This window comes from Cotesia typhae, unplaced genomic scaffold (assembly GCF_013202065.1).
Source record: "Cotesia typhae breed Kobodo isofemale line unplaced genomic scaffold, CoteBio_Ctyphae contig_48, whole genome shotgun sequence".
Taxonomy (NCBI): domain Eukaryota; kingdom Metazoa; phylum Arthropoda; class Insecta; order Hymenoptera; family Braconidae; genus Cotesia; species Cotesia typhae.
The window spans coordinates 145,302-165,684 of record NW_027423756.1 but is presented as its reverse complement, the minus strand read 5'-3'; the positions used below and the strand labels follow the sequence as shown (position 1 = coordinate 165,684).

At 40.2% G+C, this 20,383-nt stretch overlaps 2 protein-coding genes across 2 annotated transcripts; one reads left to right on the top strand and one right to left on the bottom strand.

Annotated features, from left to right (window-relative positions):
• Positions 1–312: 312 nt before the first annotated feature.
• Positions 313–2,621, top strand: LOC141529429 (uncharacterized). The gene is made up of 2 exons (XM_074245941.1): positions 313–2,004; positions 2,260–2,621. The coding sequence occupies exon 1, from the start codon at positions 444–446 to the stop codon at positions 1,092–1,094; it is 651 nt and encodes a 216-aa protein (XP_074102042.1). The 5' UTR covers positions 313–443; the 3' UTR covers positions 1,095–2,004; positions 2,260–2,621.
• A 13,203-nt stretch (positions 2,622–15,824) lies between these two features.
• LOC141529351 (uncharacterized) lies at positions 15,825–17,048 on the bottom strand. Its single transcript, XM_074245855.1, has one exon. The coding sequence runs from the start codon at positions 17,046–17,048 to the stop codon at positions 15,825–15,827; it is 1,224 nt and encodes a 407-aa protein (XP_074101956.1).
• Positions 17,049–20,383: the final 3,335 nt, after the last annotated feature.

The following is a 20,383-nucleotide window of genomic DNA, read 5'->3' as shown; positions in this document are numbered from 1 at the left end:
ACCCGCCGCCACATGATTAAAGATTTTTCTTTTTCTCTTTCCTGAACTCTGCCTGCTATCTAGCTAAAAATATATATATACAAACGAAAGCAGGGCTACGACAAGGAAAACTCGATGCTATACGCGAAGTTTGCGAGACTGTATGTGTGTGTGATTTTGCCTGTTTCAGCGAATACAATGATGACACCCAGACGAACCATGGAAGAGGAGATATGGCTGATGGAGGAGATGCTGAGACGACCACCACAACTACTCCTCACACCGACGAAGACCACTACGACCTCTACCATCACACCCACCACGCCGAAAAAACCAACATCCGGGTAATAGAAAATCGGCCAGTGAGGACCCGGATACACTGGCTCAGACGACCGTTCATTCGAACGAAGCCAGGTCTCTCACGACCGTTCAAACGGCCCCTGATTCACCCAGCCAGCGCCGAGATGATCGTGGGGATGAGGAAAGCCACCAGACCGGGCCCACCTGTCACCAGTGGTCCCCGTCGGACAACTAAGGCCCAGGGGAACCAACAGACTAACAACAGAGGGCCTAGCGACGCCGAAGCATCCCACACGCTGACCAATGAACCAGCCTTCCCTACCGAAGCAGCAGCAAGTTTCATCAAAAGAAAAAGAAGGATTGGAAGATGGAGAGGAGCCTCAATAATCTCCAACCCGGGCCCACTCGCAAAGAGCGGTCCCCAGCCGGAAGTCCAACCCAAGAAAATCTCCACGGACAGTCCCCAACTGATGGATGTACCAGCCAACAACGACGCAGCGTGGTTAACGTACGACGACGCACCGTTACTCGAAGCGTATCCAACCGAGTTCCAACCACAAACCGGAGAACTCTTTACGGCACCGACCAAGGTCCTGACACCCCTAGAGAAGGTCCTAGCCACCCTTACCCGGCTAGAGGAGGTGCAAGACGAACAGGTGACCAAGCGCCGGCAATTCACTGCATACGACCAGGACCTGAGACTCTATCGAGTCACACGTACGGCAAAGACCCCAACACCATGGGTCAAGCCGTTGGGGAAGACGGTCCACCAGTTGCTAGAGGAGAAGGAACGAGACGAAAAGTGGCAAACGTAGTTCACCACTTTTCTTTCCGAGGAAGGAGGGGTGTGATGGTAAAAGGCGAGTGCAAGCAAGACGGCGGAGCGCATTATTATTACTATTATTCTGGTCATTGTTATCACTATTTTTATTATCATTATTGTTATTATTGTTATCATTATTATCACTAATACCGGAGTGTATTTTATGTTTCTTGTTTCTTTTGTATTTTTGTTAAAAAAAAAAAAAAAAATAAAAATCATCCGAAGATACGCGCAAGTTCTTGAGTTCGCCATCACGGCGAGAGGTGGCGAAGAATTCCGCCGCTCGTTCGCTTGCAGTAAAAACCGGCAAGCTCATATAAGCGAAACCGCGTGACGATAATTTTTGTTCTTTTAAAGAACAAAAATTTAATTTACCTGAAAGAAAGAATTAATTAAAATTCTCAAACAGATTCAAAAGATCTGAATAATTATGTAATTAATTACTTTCTTGTAATTTTGTATAGAAAATTATTTTTGTGAAGATTATTATTTAGCAAATGTTATTTTTTTCTAAGTCCCGAGTGATTTTTGTATGGAATTGATCTTTGTATGAAATTGATTGTAATCCGTTAAAATTAATAAGTGAAATCGATTTTAATCAAACTTAAATATGGCAAAATCTGAAGTTCGCCAACGAGCGATAGGTGGCGATAAATTTTCAAAACCTTTCACTCGTAGAGAAAGGTTTAGGAATTAATAAAATCGATTTTGATTGACGGAAAGTCAACCAAGTTTTCCCAGTGGTTCTTATTTTTTGGTAGAAGACCCTTCACCAAGGAATAACCAAGGAACTCTTACCTTGTCTCCGACCAGGAACCAGGTAAGTGCTGACTTATCCATTGGGGGAAATTTGGCCAGCGGAAAGGGTTGCTTTCCAAGCACCCAGAGGGAACTAGGGGTAAGTAGGGCCGGAAAGGGTTGCTTTCCAAGCACCCAGAGGGAACTAGGGGTAAGTAGGGCCGGAAAGGGTTGCTTTCCAAGCACCCAGACTGGACTAGGGGTAAGTAGGGCCGGAAAGGGTTGCTTTCCAAGCACCCAGAGGGAACTAGGGGTAAGTAGGGCCGGAAAGGGTTGCTTTCCAAGCACCCAGACTGGACTAGGGGTAAGTAGGGCCGGAAAGGGTTACTTTTCAAGTATCCAGATGGGAGTAGGGGCAGGTAGGGCCGTGACGTAAAACGCAACCGTCGGTAAAGAAGAATACTACTGTGTAAAGGTAGTAGGCAGAGTTTGGCCACCAGATGGCTCTAAAGAGAGCCGGAAAGTAAATGTTGTGTGCGGGTTATGTGCGATATTGTAAAGTTTGACATAACGCTTGTAAATTTTATAAACTTGAGTTTCAATTTTGTTGTTTGTTGTTTGTTAAATAAATAGAGTATTAAGTATAATTAGGCTCCAAATTTATTTATAAGTAAAATAAGTTATCCCTTAAAAGATCCTGGACTCCGGCGAGATTTTATTCGAGCTAGGGGATATAGATGTATAGGTAAAGCCTTGACTAAATTACTACGGCAATTAAATTTATTTGAAAAAAACCGGAAAAATACCCGTTACACGTTCAAAAATTGAACTTTCGAATTTTACTAAATAACGTACATAATCGTTCTTAGTCGGTTACTTACAAGCTATCTAGACTATTTCCAACCTTCCTAGACCCATAGTAGATATGTTACGTAATCGACCGTTCTCTGTGCACATTCGTTCAAAAATTGAACTTTCGAATTTTACAAAATAAAGGTCGTAATCATGTTTAGCAGGTTACTTACAAGGTATCTAGACTATTCCCAACATTCCAAGTCCCATAGAACATACGTTACGTATTCCACCGTTCTCTGCGCCCATTTGTTCAAAAATTGAACTTTCGAATTTTACAAAATAAAGGTCGTAATCATGTTTAGCAGGTTACTTACACGGTATCTAGACTATTTCCAACATTCCAAGTCCCATAGAACATACGTTACGTAATCGACCGTTCTCTGCGACCATTCGTTCAAAAATTGAACTTTCGAATTTTACAAAATAAAGGTCGTAATCATGTTTAGCAGGTTACTTACAAGGTATCTAGACTATTTCCAACATTACAAGTCCCGTAGAACTTACGTTACGTAATCGACCGTTCTCTGCGCCCATTCGTTTGTGATGGTAAAAGGCGAGTGCAAGCAAGACGGCGGAGCGCATTATTATTACTATTATTCTGGTCATTGTTATCACTATTTTTATTATCATTATTGTTATTATTGTTATCATTATTATCACTAATACCGGAGTGTATTTTATGTTTCTTGTTTCTTTTGTATTTCTGTTAAAAAAAAAAAAAAATAAAAATCATCCGAAGATACGCGCAAGTTCTTGAGTTCGCCATCACGGCGAGAGGTGGCGAAGAATTCCGCCGCTCGTTCGCTTGCAGTAAAAACCGGCAAGCTCATATAAGCGAAACCGCGTGACGATAATTTTTGTTCTTTTAAAGAACAAAAATTTAATTTACCTGAAAGAAAGAATTAATTAAAATTCTCAAACAGATTCAAAAGATCTGAATAATTATGTAATTAATTACTTTCTTGTAATTTTGTATAGAAAATTATTTTTGTGAAGATTATTATTTAGCAAATGTTATTTTTTTCTAAGTCCCGAGTGATTTTTGTATGGAATTGATCTTTGTATGAAATTGATTGTAATCCGTTAAAATTAATAAGTGAAATCGATTTTAATCAAACTTAAATATGGCAAAATCTGAAGTTCGCCAACGAGCGATAGGTGGCGATAAATTTTCAAAACCTTTCACTCGTAGAGAAAGGTTTAGGAATTAATAAAATCGATTTTGATTGACGGAAAGTCAACCAAGTTTTCCCAGTGGTTCTTATTTTTGGTAGAAGACCCTTCACCAAGGAATAACCAAGGAACTCTTACCTTGTCTCCGACCAGGAACCAGGTAAGTGCTGACTTATCCATTGGGGAAATTTGGCCAGCGGAAAGGGTTGCTTTCCAAGCACCCAGAGGGAACTAGGGGTAAGTAGGGCCGGAAAGGGTTGCTTTCCAAGCACCCAGAGGGAACTAGGGGTAAGTAGGGCCGGAAAGGGTTGCTTTCCAAGCACCCAGACTGGACTAGGGGTAAGTAGGGCCGGAAAGGGTTGCTTTCCAAGCACCCAGAGGGAACTAGGGGTAAGTAGGGCCGGAAAGGGTTGCTTTCCAAGCACCCAGACTGGACTAGGGGTAAGTAGGGCCGGAAAGGGTTACTTTTCAAGTATCCAGATGGGAGTAGGGGCAGGTAGGGCCGTGACGTAAAACGCAACCGTCGGTAAAGAAGAATACTACTGTGTAAAGGTAGTAGGCAGAGTTTGGCCACCAGATGGCTCTAAAGAGAGCCGGAAAGTAAATGTTGTGTGCGGGTTATGTGCGATATTGTAAAGTTTGACATAACGCTTGTAAATTTTATAAACTTGAGTTTCAATTTTGTTGTTTGTTGTTTGTTAAATAAATAGAGTATTAAGTATAATTAGGCTCCAAATTTATTTATAAGTAAAATAAGTTATCCCTTAAAAGATCCTGGACTCCGGCGAGATTTTATTCGAGCTAGGGGATATAGATGTATAGGTAAAGCCTTGACTAAATTACTACGGCAATTAAATTTATTTGAAAAAAACCGGAAAAATACCCGTTACACGTTCAAAAATTGAACTTTCGAATTTTACTAAATAACGTACATAATCATTCTTAGTCTAGATAGCTTGTAAGTAACCTACTATTTCCAACCTTCCAGGACCCATAGAAGAAAAGTTACGTAATTTTCCGTTCTGATCGCCCAATCGTTCAAAAATTGAACTCTCGCATTTTACTAAATAACGTACGTAATCGTTCTTAGTAGGTTACTTACAAGCTATCTAGACTATTTCCAACCTTCCAGGACCCATAGAAGAAAAGTTACGTAATTGATCGTTCTCTGTGCCCAAACGTTCAAAAATTGAACTTTCGAATTTTACTAAATAAAGGTCGTAATCATGTTTAGCAGGTTACTTACAAGGTATCTAGACTATTTCCAACATTCCAAGGCGCATAGAACATACGTTACGTAATTGACCGTTCTGTTCGCCCGATCGTTCAAAAATTGAACTCTCGCATTTTACTAAATAACTTACATAATCCTTCTTAGTAGGTTACTTACAAGCTATCTAGACTATTCCCAACCTTCCTAGACCCATAGTAGATATCTTACGTAATCGACCGTTCTCTGTGCCCAAACGTTCAAAAATTGATCTTTCGAATTTTACTAAATAACGTACATAATGGTTCTTAGTCTAGATAGCTTGTAAGTAACCTACTATTTCCAACCTTCCAGGACCCATAGAAGAAAAATTACGTAATTGTCCGTTCTGTTCGCCCAATCGTTCAAAAATTGAACTTTCGAATTTTACTAAATAACGTACATAATCGTTCTTAGTAGGTTACTTACAAGCTTTCTAGACTATTTCCAACCTTCCGAGGTCCATAGTAGATATGTTACGTAATCGACCGTTCTCTGTGTCCAAACGTTCAAAAATTGAACTTTCAAATTTTACAAAATAAAGGTCGTAATCATGTTTAGCAGGTTACTTACAAGCTATCTAGACTATTTCCAACCTTCCAGGACCCATAGAAGATAAGTTACGTAATTGACCGTTCTGTTCGCCAGATCGTTCAAAAATTGAACTTTCGAATTTTACAAAATAAAGGTCGTAATCATGTTTAGCAGGTTACTTACAAGTTATCTAGACTATTTCCAACATTCCAAGTCCCATAGAACATACGTTACGTAATCGACCGTTCTCTGCGCCCATTCGTTCAAAAATTGAACTTTCGAATTTTACAAAATAAAGGTCGTAATCATGTTTAGCAGGTTACTTACAAGGTATCTAGACTATTTCCAACATTCCAAGTCCCATAGAACATACGTTACGTAATCGACCGTTCTCTGCGCCCATTCGTTCAAAAATTGAACTTTCGAATTTTACTAAATAACGTACATAATGGTTCTTAGTCTAGATAGCTTGTAAGTAACCTACTATTTCCAACCTTCCAGGACCCATAGAAGAAAAATTACGTAATTGTCCGTTCTGTTCGCCCAATCGTTCAAAAATTGAACTTTCGAATTTTACTAAATAACGTACATAATCGTTCTTAGTAGGTTACTTACAAGCTTTCTAGACTATTTCCAACCTTCCGAGGTCCATAGTAGATATGTTAAGTAATCGACCGTTCTCTGTGTCCAAACGTTCAAAAATTGAACTTTCGAATTTTACAAAATAAAGGTCGTAATCTTGTTTAGCAGGTTACTTACAAGCTATCAAGACTATTTCCAACCTTCCAGGACCCATAGAAGATAAGTTACGTAATTGACCGTTCTGTTCGCCAGATCGTTCAAAAATTGAACTTTCGCATTTTACTAAATAACGTACATAATCGTGCTTAGTAGGTTACTTACAAGCTATCTAGACTCGTCCAACCTTCCTAGACCCATAGTAGATATCTTACGTAATCGACCGTTCTCTGTGCCCAAACGTTCAAAAATTGAACTTTCGAATTTTACAAAATAAAGGTCGTAATCTTGTTTAGCAGGTTACTTACAAGGTATCTAGACTATTTCCTACATTCCAAGTCCCATAGAACTTACGTTACGTAATCGACCGTTCTCTGCGCCCATTCGTTCAAAAATTGAACTTTCGAATTTTACTAAATAACGTACATAATCGTTGTTAGTAGGTTACTTACAAGCTTTCTAGACTATTTCCAACCTTCCGAGGTCCATAGTGGATATGTTACGTAATCGACCGTTCTCTGTGTCCAAAAATTCAAAAATTGAACTTTCAAATTTTACAAAATAAAGGTCGTAATCATGTTTAGCAGGTTACTTACAAGCTATCTAGACTATTTCCAACATTCCAAGTCCCATAGAACATACGTTACGTAATCGACCGTTCTCTGCGCCCATTCGTTCAAAAATTGAACTTTCGAATTTTACTAAATAACGTACATAATGGTTCTTAGTCTAGATAGCTTGTAAGTAACCTACTATTTCCAACCTTCCAGGACCCATAGAAGAAAAATTACGTAATTGTCCGTTCTGTTCGCCCAATCGTTCAAAAATTGAACTTTCGAATTTTACTAAATAACGTACATAATCGTTCTTAGTAGGTTACTTACAAGCTTTCTAGACTATTTCCAACCTTCCGAGGTCCATAGTAGATATGTTACGTAATCGACCGTTCTCTGTGTCCAAACGTTCAAAAATTGAACTTTCAAATTTTACAAAATAAAGGTCGTAATCATGTTTAGCAGGTTACTTACAAGCTATCTAGACTATTTCCAACCTTCCAGGACCCATAGAAGATAAGTTACGTAATTGACCGTTCTGTTCGCCAGATCGTTCAAAAATTGAACTTTCGCATTTTACTAAATAACGTACATAATCGTGCTTAGTAGGTTACTTACAAGCTATCTAGACTCGTCCAACCTTCCTAGACCCATAGTAGATATCTTACGTAATCGACCGTTCTCTGTGCCCAAACGTTCAAAAATTGAACTTTCGAATTTTACAAAATAAAGGTCGTAATCTTGTTTAGCAGGTTACTTACAAGGTATCTAGACTATTTCTTACATTCCAAGTCCCATAGAACTTACGTTACGTAATCGACCGTTCTCTGCGCCCATTCGTTCAAAAATTGAACTTTCGAATTTTACTAAATAACGTACATAATCGTTGTTAGTAGGTTACTTACAAGCTTTCTAGACTATTTCCAACCTTCCGAGGTCCATAGTGGATATGTTACGTAATCGACCGTTCTCTGTGTCCAAAAATTCAAAAATTGAACTTTCAAATTTTACAAAATAAAGGTCGTAATCATGTTTAGCAGGTTACTTACAAGCTATCTAGACTATTTCCAACCTTCCAGGACCCATAGAAGATAAGTTACGTAATTGACAGTTCTGTTCGCCCGATCGTTCAAAAATTGAACTTTCGAATTTTACAAAATAAAGGTCGTAATCATGTTTAGCAGATTACTTACAAGTTATCTAGACTATTTCCAACATTCCAAGTCCCATAGAACATACGTTACGTAATCGACCGTTCTCTGCGCCCATTCGTTCAAAAATTGAACTTTCGAATTTTACAAAATAAAGGTCGTAATCATGTTTAGCAGGTTACTTACAAGGTATCTAGACTATTTCCAACATTCCAAGGCGCATAGAACATACGTTACGCAATTGACCGTTCTGTTCGCCCGATCGTTCAAAAATTGAACTCTCGCATTTTACTAAATAACTTACATAATCCTTCTTAGTAGGTTACTTACAAGCTATCTAGACTATTCCCAACCTTCCTAGACCCATAGTAGATATCTTACGTAATCGACCGTTCTCTGTGCCCAAACGTTCAAAAATTGAACTTTCGAATTTTACAAAATAAAGGTCGTAATCATGTTTAGCAGGTTACTTACAAGGTATCTAGACTATTTCCAACATTCCAAGTCCCATAGAACATACGTTACGTAATCGACCGTTCTCTGCGCCCATTCGTTCAAAAATTGAACTTTCGAATTTTACTAAATAACGTACATAATGGTTCTTAGTCTAGATAGCTTGTAAGTAACCTACTATTTCCAACCTTCCAGGACCCATAGAAGAAAAATTACGTAATTGTCCGTTCTGTTCGCCCAATCGTTCAAAAATTGAACTTTCGAATTTTACTAAATAACGTACATAATCGTTCTTAGTCGGTTACTTACAAGCTATCTAGACTATTTCCAACCTTCCTAGACCCATAGTAGATATGTTACGTAATCGACCGTTCTCTGTGCCCATTCGTTCAAAAATTGAACTTTCGAATTTTACAAAATAAAGGTCGTAATCATGTTTAGCAGGTTACTTACAAGGTATCTAGACTATTTCTTACATTCCAAGTCCCATAGAACTTACGTTACGTAATCGACCGTTCTCTGCGCCCATTCGTTCAAAAATTGAACTTTCGAATTTTACTAAATAACGTACATAATGGTTCTTAGTCTAGATAGCTTGTAAGTAACCTACTATTTCCAACCTTCCAGGACCCATAGAAGAAAAGTTACGTAATTTTCCGTTCTGATCGCCCAATCGTTCAAAAATTGAACTCTCGCATTTTACTAAATAACGTACGTAATCGTTCTTAGTAGGTTACTTACAAGCTATCTAGACTATTTCCAACCTTCCAGGACCCATAGAAGAAAAGTTTCGTAATTGATCGTTCTCTGTGCCCAAACGTTCAAAAATTGAACTTTCGAATTTTACTAAATAAAGGTCGTAATCATGTTTAGCAGGTTACTTACAAGGTATCTAGACTATTTCCAACATTCCAAGGCGCATAGAACATACGTTACGTAATTGACCGTTGTGTTCGCCCGATCATTCAAAAATTGAACTCTCGCATTTTACTAAATAACTTACATAATCCTTCTTAGTAGGTTACTTACAAGCTATCTAGACTATTCCCAACCTTCCTAGACCCATAGTAGATATCTTACGTAATCGGCCGTTCTCTGTGCCCAAACGTTCAAAAATTGAACTTTCGAATTTTACAAAATAAAGGTCGTAATCATGTTTAGCAGGTTACTTACAAGGTATCTAGACTATTTCCAACATTCCAAGTCCCATAGAACATACGTTACGTAATCGACCGTTCTCTGCGCCCATTCGTTCAAAAATTGAACTTTCGAATTTTACTAAATAACGTACATAATCGTTCTTAGTCTAGATAGCTTGTAAGTAACCTACTATTTCCAACCTTCCAGGACCCATAGAAGAAAAGTTACGTAATTTTCCGTTCTGATCGCCCAATCGTTCAAAAATTGAACTCTCGCATTTTACTAAATAACGTACATAATCGTTCTTAGTAGGTTACTTACAAACTATCTAGACTATTTCCAACCTTCCAGGACCCATAGAAGAAAAGTTACGTAATTGATCGCTCTCTGTGCCTAAACGTTCAAAAATTGAACTTTCGAATTTTACTAAATAACGTACATAATCGTTGTTAGAAGGTTACTTACAAGCTTTCTGGACTATTCCCAACCTTCCTAGACCCATAGTAGATATGTTACGTAATCGACCGTTCTCTGTGCCCAAACGTTCAAAAATTGAACTTTCGCATTTTACTAAATAACGTACATAATCGTTCTTAGTAGGTTACGTACAAGCTATCTAGACTATTTCCAACCTTCCAGGACCCATAGAAGATAAGTTACGTAATTGACAGTTCTGTTCGCCCGATCGTTCAAAAATTGAACTTTCGAATTTTACAAAATAAAGGTCGTAATCATGTTTAGCAGGTTACTTACAAGTTATCTAGACTATTTCCAACATTCCAAGTCCCATAGAACATACGTTACGTAATCGACCGTTCTCTGCGCCCATTCGTTCAAAAATTGAACTTTCGAATTTTACAAAATAAAGGTCGTAATCATGTTTAGCAGGTTACATACAAGCTATCTAGACTATATCCAACATTCCAAGTCCCATAGAACATACGTTACGTATTCCACCGTTCTCTGCGCCCATTCGTTCAAAAATTGAACTCTCGCATTTTACTAAATAACGTACGTAATCGTTCTTAGTAGGTTACTTACAAGCTATCTAGACTATTTCCAACCTTCCAGGACCCATAGAAGAAAAGTTACGTAATTGATCGTTCTCTGTGCCCAAACGTTCAAAAATTGAACTTTGGAATTTTACTAAATAACGTACATAATCGTTGTTAGTAGGTTACTTACAAGCTTTCTAGACTATTCCCAACCTTCCTAGACCCATAGTAGATATGTTACGTAATCGACCGTTCTCTGTGCCCAAACGTTCAAAAATTGAACTTTCAAATTTGACTAAATAAAGGTCGTAATCATGTTTAGCAGGTTACTTACAAGGTATCTAGACTATTTCCAACATTCCAAGGCCCATAGAAGATATGTTACGTAATCGACCGTTCTCTGTGCCCAAACGTTCAAAAATTGAACTTTCGAATTTTACAAAATAAAGGTGTAACGGGTAATTTTTGGTGGGTTTATACTCTTGAAGAATAAACGCCGAACAATTCTGAACGATACTGCGACACAAAAAGCCCCCTCGCTCGGATCTGAAGCTCGCCGGAGTCCAGGGTAAAAGGGGGTTGAACAACAAAACACGATCCAAAATAAAACCAAACGAACTTTCAGTTAAATAAGTAAATAATAACTACGTCTAAATAAATAACTCAAAATATCAAACAGGTTATGATATAGAAACAAAATAAATCATTTATTTACCAACATCGTCTCAAACGGTTACAAAACAAAATAAACTCTCGTAATACAAAATTTTTAGGTTATATCAAACCTCAGCAAACTAAATCTAAACGACAAGAATACAAAAAAATGACTTCATGACGTCGGTCAACGCACGCGTATCTAGGCTCGATCAAAACTGGTTTGTACCAGACAAACTCGCACACATTCTGGCTCCCGTGAGCGTCCAAATCACGAACTACAACTCCAAAAACTGGTTACCCACCTTCCAGGAGACTAGCCGTCACCCCTGGGCCTAAAACTCTACCCTGAGAGCGGATGGAGAGTATCCTCTCCGCTCCCACCTACACGGTCTGTGAATACCTACCGGATTTTCGACAGAGGGTCAAAAATCCGGGGAAGTCAAATCTTGTTGAGAGTTCAAAAGGTACTTACCAGTGTTCTAGACGAACCAAGGTAATGTCCCTCCAGTTGTTATTGGTAGAAGAATATTCCCGCAATAACACTCTGTCACAAGACTTGCCTTTCCGATCGCCAATTTTTGCTTTTATCAGTTTTTCCAAAAGTCACTTACAGCGAACCAGAATAATCGTTTTTGCCCTCTACACGTTATTTACAAACTAGCAATTTAATTGGCAATTCCCTCATTTTATATTCATTCGTATCGTCAAATTCAGAGTTTTGGGAATCAAATATCAACAGATTACATACAAATTCAACAGAATACATTCCCATACTAAAATTTGCTCGGGACTTAGAATAATTTATAAATTGGAAATTTACCATAATTTGTTTCCAAAATTAAATTACATTAATTTTCTTTCAATAAATTTTTAAACAAACAAAAAAAATATAATCACAAATAATAATCATCGCAGACAAACTCATACTTTATGATTAACTAATTATTAACTCATCTGAACTATTAAACATTAATTGTTTTGAACAAAACGATATTAACTAAAAAAAATATATTTCTGAATATTCAAAACTAAATTAAATAACTAAATATTTTCACATGTCTTTAGTGAATAATACTTTTCAATAGTAATAATTATTAAATAATAATACTGCACTCGTAAACAACAACTTAAATCAAGAAAATGAATTATTTACAATGTTAAATAATAATTTAGCCAGAAAATACGCCCGTCGAAGTATCAGGCAAACATGAGTAATGAAGAGTAGGTAGCTGTCGTTGTTCCCCTCCTGGTCCCTTCTTCCGCGCCCTACTCCTCAGCTGTCCCGTACTAGCCATCGGCCCTCTCTCTCCGACTCGGTCCCTCTTCCCTACTCTAGACCCTTTTTCCGACATCTGGGTCACAAAGGTCGTAATCATGTTTAGCAGGTTACTTACAAGGTATCTAGACTATTTCCAACATTTCAAGGCGCATAGAACATACGTTACGTAATTGACCGTTCTGTTCGCCCGATCGTTCAAAAATTGAACTTTCGCATTTTACTAAATAACGTACATAATCGTTCTTAGTCTAGATAGCTTGTAAGTAACCTACTATTTCCAACCTTCCAGGACCCATAGAAGAAAAGTTACGTAATTTTCCGTTCTGATCGCCCAATCGTTCAAAAATTGAACTCTCGCATTTTACTAAATAACGTACATAATCGTTCTTAGTAGGTTACTTACAAACTATCTAGACTATTTCCAACCTTCCAGGACCCATAGAAGAAAAGTTACGTAATTGATCGCTCTCTGTGCCTAAACGTTCAAAAATTGAACTTTCGAATTTTACTAAATAACGTACATAATCGTTGTTAGAAGGTTACTTACAAGCTTTCTGGACTATTCCCAACCTTCCTAGACCCATAGTAGATATGTTACGTAATCGACCGTTCTCTGTGCCCAAACGTTCAAAAATTGAACTTTCGCATTTTACTAAATAACGTACATAATCGTTCTTAGTAGGTTACGTACAAGCTATCTAGACTATTTCCAACCTTCCAGGACCCATAGAAGATAAGTTACGTAATTGACAGTTCTGTTCGCCCGATCGTTCAAAAATTGAACTTTCGAATTTTACAAAATAAAGGTCGTAATCATGTTTAGCAGGTTACTTACAAGTTATCTAGACTATTTCCAACATTCCAAGTCCCATAGAACATACGTTACGTAATCGACCGTTCTCTGCGCCCATTCGTTCAAAAATTGAACTTTCGAATTTTACAAAATAAAGGTCGTAATCATGTTTAGCAGGTTACATACAAGCTATCTAGACTATATCCAACATTCCAAGTCCCATAGAACATACGTTACGTATTCCACCGTTCTCTGCGCCCATTCGTTCAAAAATTGAACTCTCGCATTTTACTAAATAACGTACGTAATCGTTCTTAGTAGGTTACTTACAAGCTATCTAGACTATTTCCAACCTTCCAGGACCCATAGAAGAAAAGTTACGTAATTGATCGTTCTCTGTGCCCAAACGTTCAAAAATTGAACTTTGGAATTTTACTAAATAACGTACATAATCGTTGTTAGTAGGTTACTTACAAGCTTTCTAGACTATTCCCAACCTTCCTAGACCCATAGTAGATATGTTACGTAATCGACCGTTCTCTGTGCCCAAACGTTCAAAAATTGAACTTTCAAATTTGACTAAATAAAGGTCGTAATCATGTTTAGCAGGTTACTTACAAGGTATCTAGACTATGTCCAACATTCCAAGGCGCATCGAACATACGTTACGTAATCGACCGTTCTCTGAACCCATTCGTTCAAAAATTGAACTTTCGAATTTTACTAAATAAAGGTGTAACGGGTAATTTTTGGTGGGTTTATACTCTTGAAGAATAAACGCCGAACAATTCTGAACGATACTGCGACACAAAAAGCCCCCTCGCTCGGATCTGAAGCTCGCCGGAGTCCAGGGTAAAAGGGGGGTTGAACAACAAAACACGATCCAAAATAAAACCAAACGAACTTTCAGTTAAATAAGTAAATAATAACTACGTCTAAATAAATAACTCAAAATATCAAACAGGTTATGATATAGAAACAAAATAAATCATTTATTTACCAACATCGTCTCAAACGGTTACAAAACAAAATAAACTCTCGTAATACAAAATTTTTAGGTTATATCAAACCTCAGCAAACTAAATCTAAACGACAAGAATACAAAAAAATGACTTCATGACGTCGGTCAACGCACGCGTATCTAGGCTCGATCAAAACTGGTTTGTACCAGACAAACTCGCACACATTCTGGCTCCCGTGAGCGTCCAAATCACGAACTACAACTCCAAAAACTGGTTACCCACCTTCCAGGAGACTAGCCGTCACCCCTGGGCCTAAAACTCTACCCTGAGAGCGGATGGAGAGTATCCTCTCCGCTCCCACCTACACGGTCTGTGAATACCTACCGGATTTTCGACAGAGGGTCAAAAATCCGGGAAGTCAAATCTTGTTGAGAGTTCAAAAGGTACTTACCAGTGTTCTAGACGAACCAAGGTAATGTCCCTCCAGTTGTTATTGGTAGAAGAATATTCCCGCAATAACACTCTGTCACAAGACTTGCCTTTCCGATCGCCAATTTTTGCTTTTATCAGTTTTTCCAAAAGTCACTTACAGCGAACCAGAATAATCGTTTTTGCCCTCTACACGTTATTTACAAACTAGCAATTTAATTGGCAATTCCCTCATTTTATATTCATTCGTATCGTCAAATTCAGAGTTTTGGGAATCAAATATCAACAGATTACATACAAATTCAACAGAATACATTCCCATACTAAAATTTGCTCGGGACTTAGAATAATTTATAAATTGAAATTTACCATAATTTGTTTCCAAAATTAAATTACATTAATTTTCTTTCAATAAATTTTTAAACAAACAAAAAAAAATATAATCACAAATAATAATCATCGCAGACAAACTCATACTTTATGATTAACTAATTATTAACTCATCTGAACTATTAAACATTAATTGTTTTGAACAAAACGATATTAACTAAAAAAAATATATTTCTGAATATTCAAAACTAAATTAAATAACTAAATATTTTCACACGTCTTTAGTGAATAATACTTTTCAATAGTAATAATTATTAAAATAATAATACTGCACTCGTAAACAACAACTTAAATCAAGAAAATGAATTATTTACAATGTTAAATAATAATTTAGCCAGAAAATACGCCCGTCGAAGTATCAGGCAAACATGAGTAATGAAGAGTAGGTAGCTGTCGTTGTTCCCCTCCTGGTCCCTTCTTCCGCGCCCTACTCCTCAGCTGTCCCGTACTAGCCATCGGCCCTCTCTCTCCGACTCGGTCCCTCTTCCCTACTCTAGACCCTTTTTCCGACATCTGGGTCACACCCCTCTTTCCTTGGAAAAGAAAAGTGGTGAACTTGTTTGCCACTTTTCTTTAGTTGAATTTGCCCACCAGGTCTTCTAGACGCTGCTGAGTCGGTATGAGAGTCGGTTTCAACTGATTCCTCGTCTGCGTGACCTTCCAGAGGCGCCCGTGTTTGTCGTAGGCGGTGAAGGTTCGCTTGGTTTTCTTTCCTGGCAGGAATGGTCGATTTCCATGTTTTCCAAGGAGATCAAAGATTCCTTTAGTTTTTGCATCGGGGTCTTGGTCTTCTGTGGGCTGAGGAACAGGTCTCCCGGCTTATCTTCAACGGCCTCTGGGTAATCCTCCAGCGGGGGATACTCTGGCAACAACCAGCGGACTTTTGGTTCGCGCTTCGTCGCGGCTGGTGGAGCACAAACTGGAGTTCGGTTGCTCCTCTCTAGCGGCTTCTGCGGTACCACCAGGCGTATTTTATTAGAAAATTCGGCGGACTCCCGGATCTTTAGACCTTTCCGTTGGGGACTGTGCTGCTGGCATGGGCCCTGACGGTCAACACTTCCCCTCTTCTTTTCAGGTTCAGCAGCAGTTTCGGCAGCAGGCTCAACAACAGGGTTCTTAGTAGCGGATACCCCTGTTCCGTCGACCTCCATCGGCATCTCAGGTTCGGCCACAGGTATAGCCAGAACAACAGGCTTAGTCGGAATGACAACCGGTTGGCCATCTGGGTCCGCCATTGTCGTGCCTGGTTCGACGATTTGCTCAGCAATAGCCGCTGGTTTGACACGTTCAACCATTGGCTCGGTAGTTGGTTCAGCACTTGGTCCATCAGCTTCGATGACTGGTTCAGCACTCTCCTTCCTGGCAGGCTTCGTTGGCGTGGAGATCGATCGAGGACTGCTTTTTGGACGTGGGTCCGGATCGACAGTGGTATGGTTGTCTCCGGTTCTATTGTCTGGGAGCTTCCTCGGAGATGGAGGGGTTCCCTGAGGGGGGCTGGCCCCAAAGAGATCCTCCAACCTTCTTGCTATGGATTTCGGCTTTCTGGTCAGTTCCAACAAGCTGGCCGAGACTGGCCTGATCCGTACTTTGGGCTTTTTACGCTTAAATAGCCCCTGGCCGACCCTTTTCGGTGGTGTTTCGGCTGTCATGGTTCCGGGGGCGGTCGGCTTGGCTGGCTGCCGATCGGGTCTCACAAAGCCTGGGTTGTTTGGATCGTAAGGCTCGTGGGCAGTATTTTGGCGCGGGTTCACCGGTTTGGCTGCTTCTGGCAGGCGGTGCAGGATGATGTCTAGTGGCTTCCTCAACATCTCTTCGAGCAACCAGATTTCTTCCTCTTCCGTAAATCCTGGCTCCATCGTGTAAATCTAATTCTAATATGCGATAGGTTTAACAACAATATGATTCAAATAACGTTCCAAAACCAGTTTTGATCCTCTTTTCGCTGTATTTTACTATTACAACATAAAAAAAAACTAAACTTTGTATTTCTTTTGACATGACTTTGACTCATAACCCCGTATCGACATTTTGATTACGTGATTGACTACTAGGTGATACAATTTTGAATAGAACTTTCAAAACTAACCCCCGTCTAAATACGTCAAAAGAAAAAAATGCAACTTGAATCTAACAGTTTACTTGGCGTTCCGCTTTCAACCTGGTTCTCCGGCGGTAGAGACTAATTTTGCCTTTTTGGCCATAGCTCGGGTTACGCGACGCGGTCCCAAGGTTTCATCCACATCCGGATAGTGGTTTTCGCGGTCAATTTGTTCGCGTTCAGGTTTTTCCTGTTCAGATTCTGGGGGATTTCCCTCATGAAACGGTTTCAAGTCTTTTATGTGCGCAGTGAACGTTTTACCCTCTTTACTAACTTCGTATACGGAAGGACCGACGATCTTAGTTACTGTAAAACCCGTCGCGTACTTCTCCGCAAGTTTAGCCGAAAAGTGGTCAATCGCTGATGATAAATGGTGTTCCCTCTTGCTGACCAGGTCTCCAAGAGCTGGTTGCCAGGAACCACGCTTGCGATTATAATACTTGGCTTGTTTCCCGTAGGTTCGGGCCAGGTTAACCTTGACTAACTCAATGGTGTCGTCCAGGGTCTTGGCTGCCCGATGTGGATCATAGACCTCGTCTTTCCCCCGGTTGGCTCGTGCTCGAATTGACAGCGGGGGTAGAATTTCGCGGCCGTAATTTAAATACGCCGGGGTAAACTCTGTCGCGTCATGCTTTGCCGTGTTATAGGCGAAGGTAAATTCTGGAACTTGTTTGTCCCAGTTTCGTTGATTTGTCCCTACGAATTGGGCAATCATTGTTCCTATAACTCGATTCGTTCTCTCGACTGGATTGCATTGAGGCGAGTATGGTGGGGTTCGAACGTGATTTATCCCGAATTGTCGCAATAAGGAGGTGAACTCCTTGCTTACAAAAGGGGTACCATTGTCGGTAATCACTGTGTCTACCCTACCAAAACGCAGCAAGACTCTTTCCTTGAAAGCAATCGCAATCGCGGAGGCAGTTTGTTGCCGTAGCGGTTGGATTTCTATCCACTTGGAGAATTTGTCTTGAAAAACTACCAGATAGCTCATCCCTCGCGATGATCGTGGTTTGGGGCCTATTATGTCTGCAGATACGACTGACCAGGGCTTCAGGGCAGGGATTGTTCCCATTGGGGCCGACGGGGGTTGTTGTGAGGCTTTGAATGCCTGACATGTCCCGCATTGGCGCACATAGGACGTGATTTCTGCCCTCATACGTGGCCAATAATATTGACTCGAAACGCGAGCAATCGTCTTAGCAATGCCTAAATGTCCGGCTGAAGGAACGTCATGATTTTCCTTCAGAACTTTACTGACTCCTGCTACCGGAACACATAATTTCCAGACGTCGCCTCGATCAGTGTAGTCCAAACTATGATATTGATGTCGGTATAACAGGCCTTGTTTCAGGCAGTACTCGGGATAGCGTTGGGGATCATTTTCGACTCCTTTGACGATTCTTTCATACCAAGTGTCCCCAAGCTCTAACGCTTCTAGTATTAAATCAGTTCCTGGCTCGTGAGGATCTTTCTCGGTGGAATTTTCCGGGGTGCTTCGCGATAAAGCGTCCGCGACCTTATTCCATTTCCCTTTTCGATACACGACGTCGAAATGGTACTGTTGTAAGTACAAATTCCATCGAGCTACGCGTCCGCTTGGACTCTCTATCGATCGGAGCCATTTCAGTGACTGGTGGTCCGTGATAACCGTGAATTCATACTCTTCAAGGTATGGTCTCAGTTTCTGGATCGCCCAGACTACTGCCAGGCATTCTTTTTCTGTTACGCTATAATTCCGTTCGGCTTTCGTCAGCCCTCGGCTCGCATATGCGACGACTTTTTCTGCGCCGTCATGGTCCTGTGTCAACACAGCGCCTATCCCGACGTCGCTCGCATCCGTCTGTAGTACGAAGCGTTTCGAGAAGTCCGGTGGAACCAATAATGGATCCGATTTCAAGTGGCCTTTTAGCGTATCGAACGCGATTTGTTCTGGGGTTCCCCATCTCCAACGCTTCTTCTTTTGAAGGAGAGAGGACAAAGGTTTGGTCAAATCGGCGCAATTTGGAATAAATCGGCGGTACCAGGAGATCATGCCTAAGAACTGTCGTAGTTCTTTGGTATTCCGAGGTGGTGCAATCTCGGTGATTGCTCGAACCTTATCTGGGTCCGTCCGAATTCCCTGCTCGTCGATTACGTGACCTAAATACACGGTACTTTTCTTCAGGAAGTGCGATTTCTCAGGGTTTAATTTCAGATTCGCTGCGCGCAGTCGAGTCATGACCTGTTTCAAGATGGTCATGTGTTCAGCAAGGGTTTCGCTAACCACGATTATGTCATCCAGGTACACGACTACGTGTGTTTCCAGATCCGCGCCTAAAACTTCGTACATTACGCGCTGGAACGTCGCAGGCGCTGAATGTAAACCAAAGGGCATTACTCGGAATTGAAACAGTCCACGTCCAGGAATCGTGAAAGCTGTCAACGGTTTGCTTTCTTCCTCTAGTGGTATCTGCCAGTAGCCGCTTTTCAAATCGATAGTACTAATAAATTTAGCTTTCCTTAGTTTGTCCAGTGATGCATTCACATGTGGTATCGGAAATGCATCTTTCTCTGAGACGTCGTTTACTTTCCGGAAATCTACGCAAAACCGATATTTCCGGTCCTTTTTCTTGACCAACACGACAGGAGAATTCCACGGGCTGTTTGATGGTTCAATGATTCCGTCTTTCAGCATTTTATCCACTTCGTCATTCATAATTTGTTGCATTTTTGGGTTCTTTGGAAAGTAACGCGCCTTTACGGGTTCGATTCCGGGTTTAATTTTAATTTTGTGCGTCGCACACCGGGTAGGGCCAACTATTTCTTCGTCTAGGTTGAGCCAGGTCTTTATCTCTTGTCGAGCAGTCTCCAAATCGTATTCAGTATCCAACGCATTGAAAGATTCTGCCTTGCGTTGCAATTGATAACCTAATATCGCCAGGTTGTCAACGCCTAAAAGCATATCGTTTGTGTAGGTTGGCATGACGTGAAATGGTAGTTCGTACGAGTGATTATTTTCCTGGACATTGACCCAAACTGTACCAGATGATAGAATCACTTGATTCCCTAGTGTCGAGCCCCGTATCGGAGTGGGGTTATGCTTCGTGTATAGGC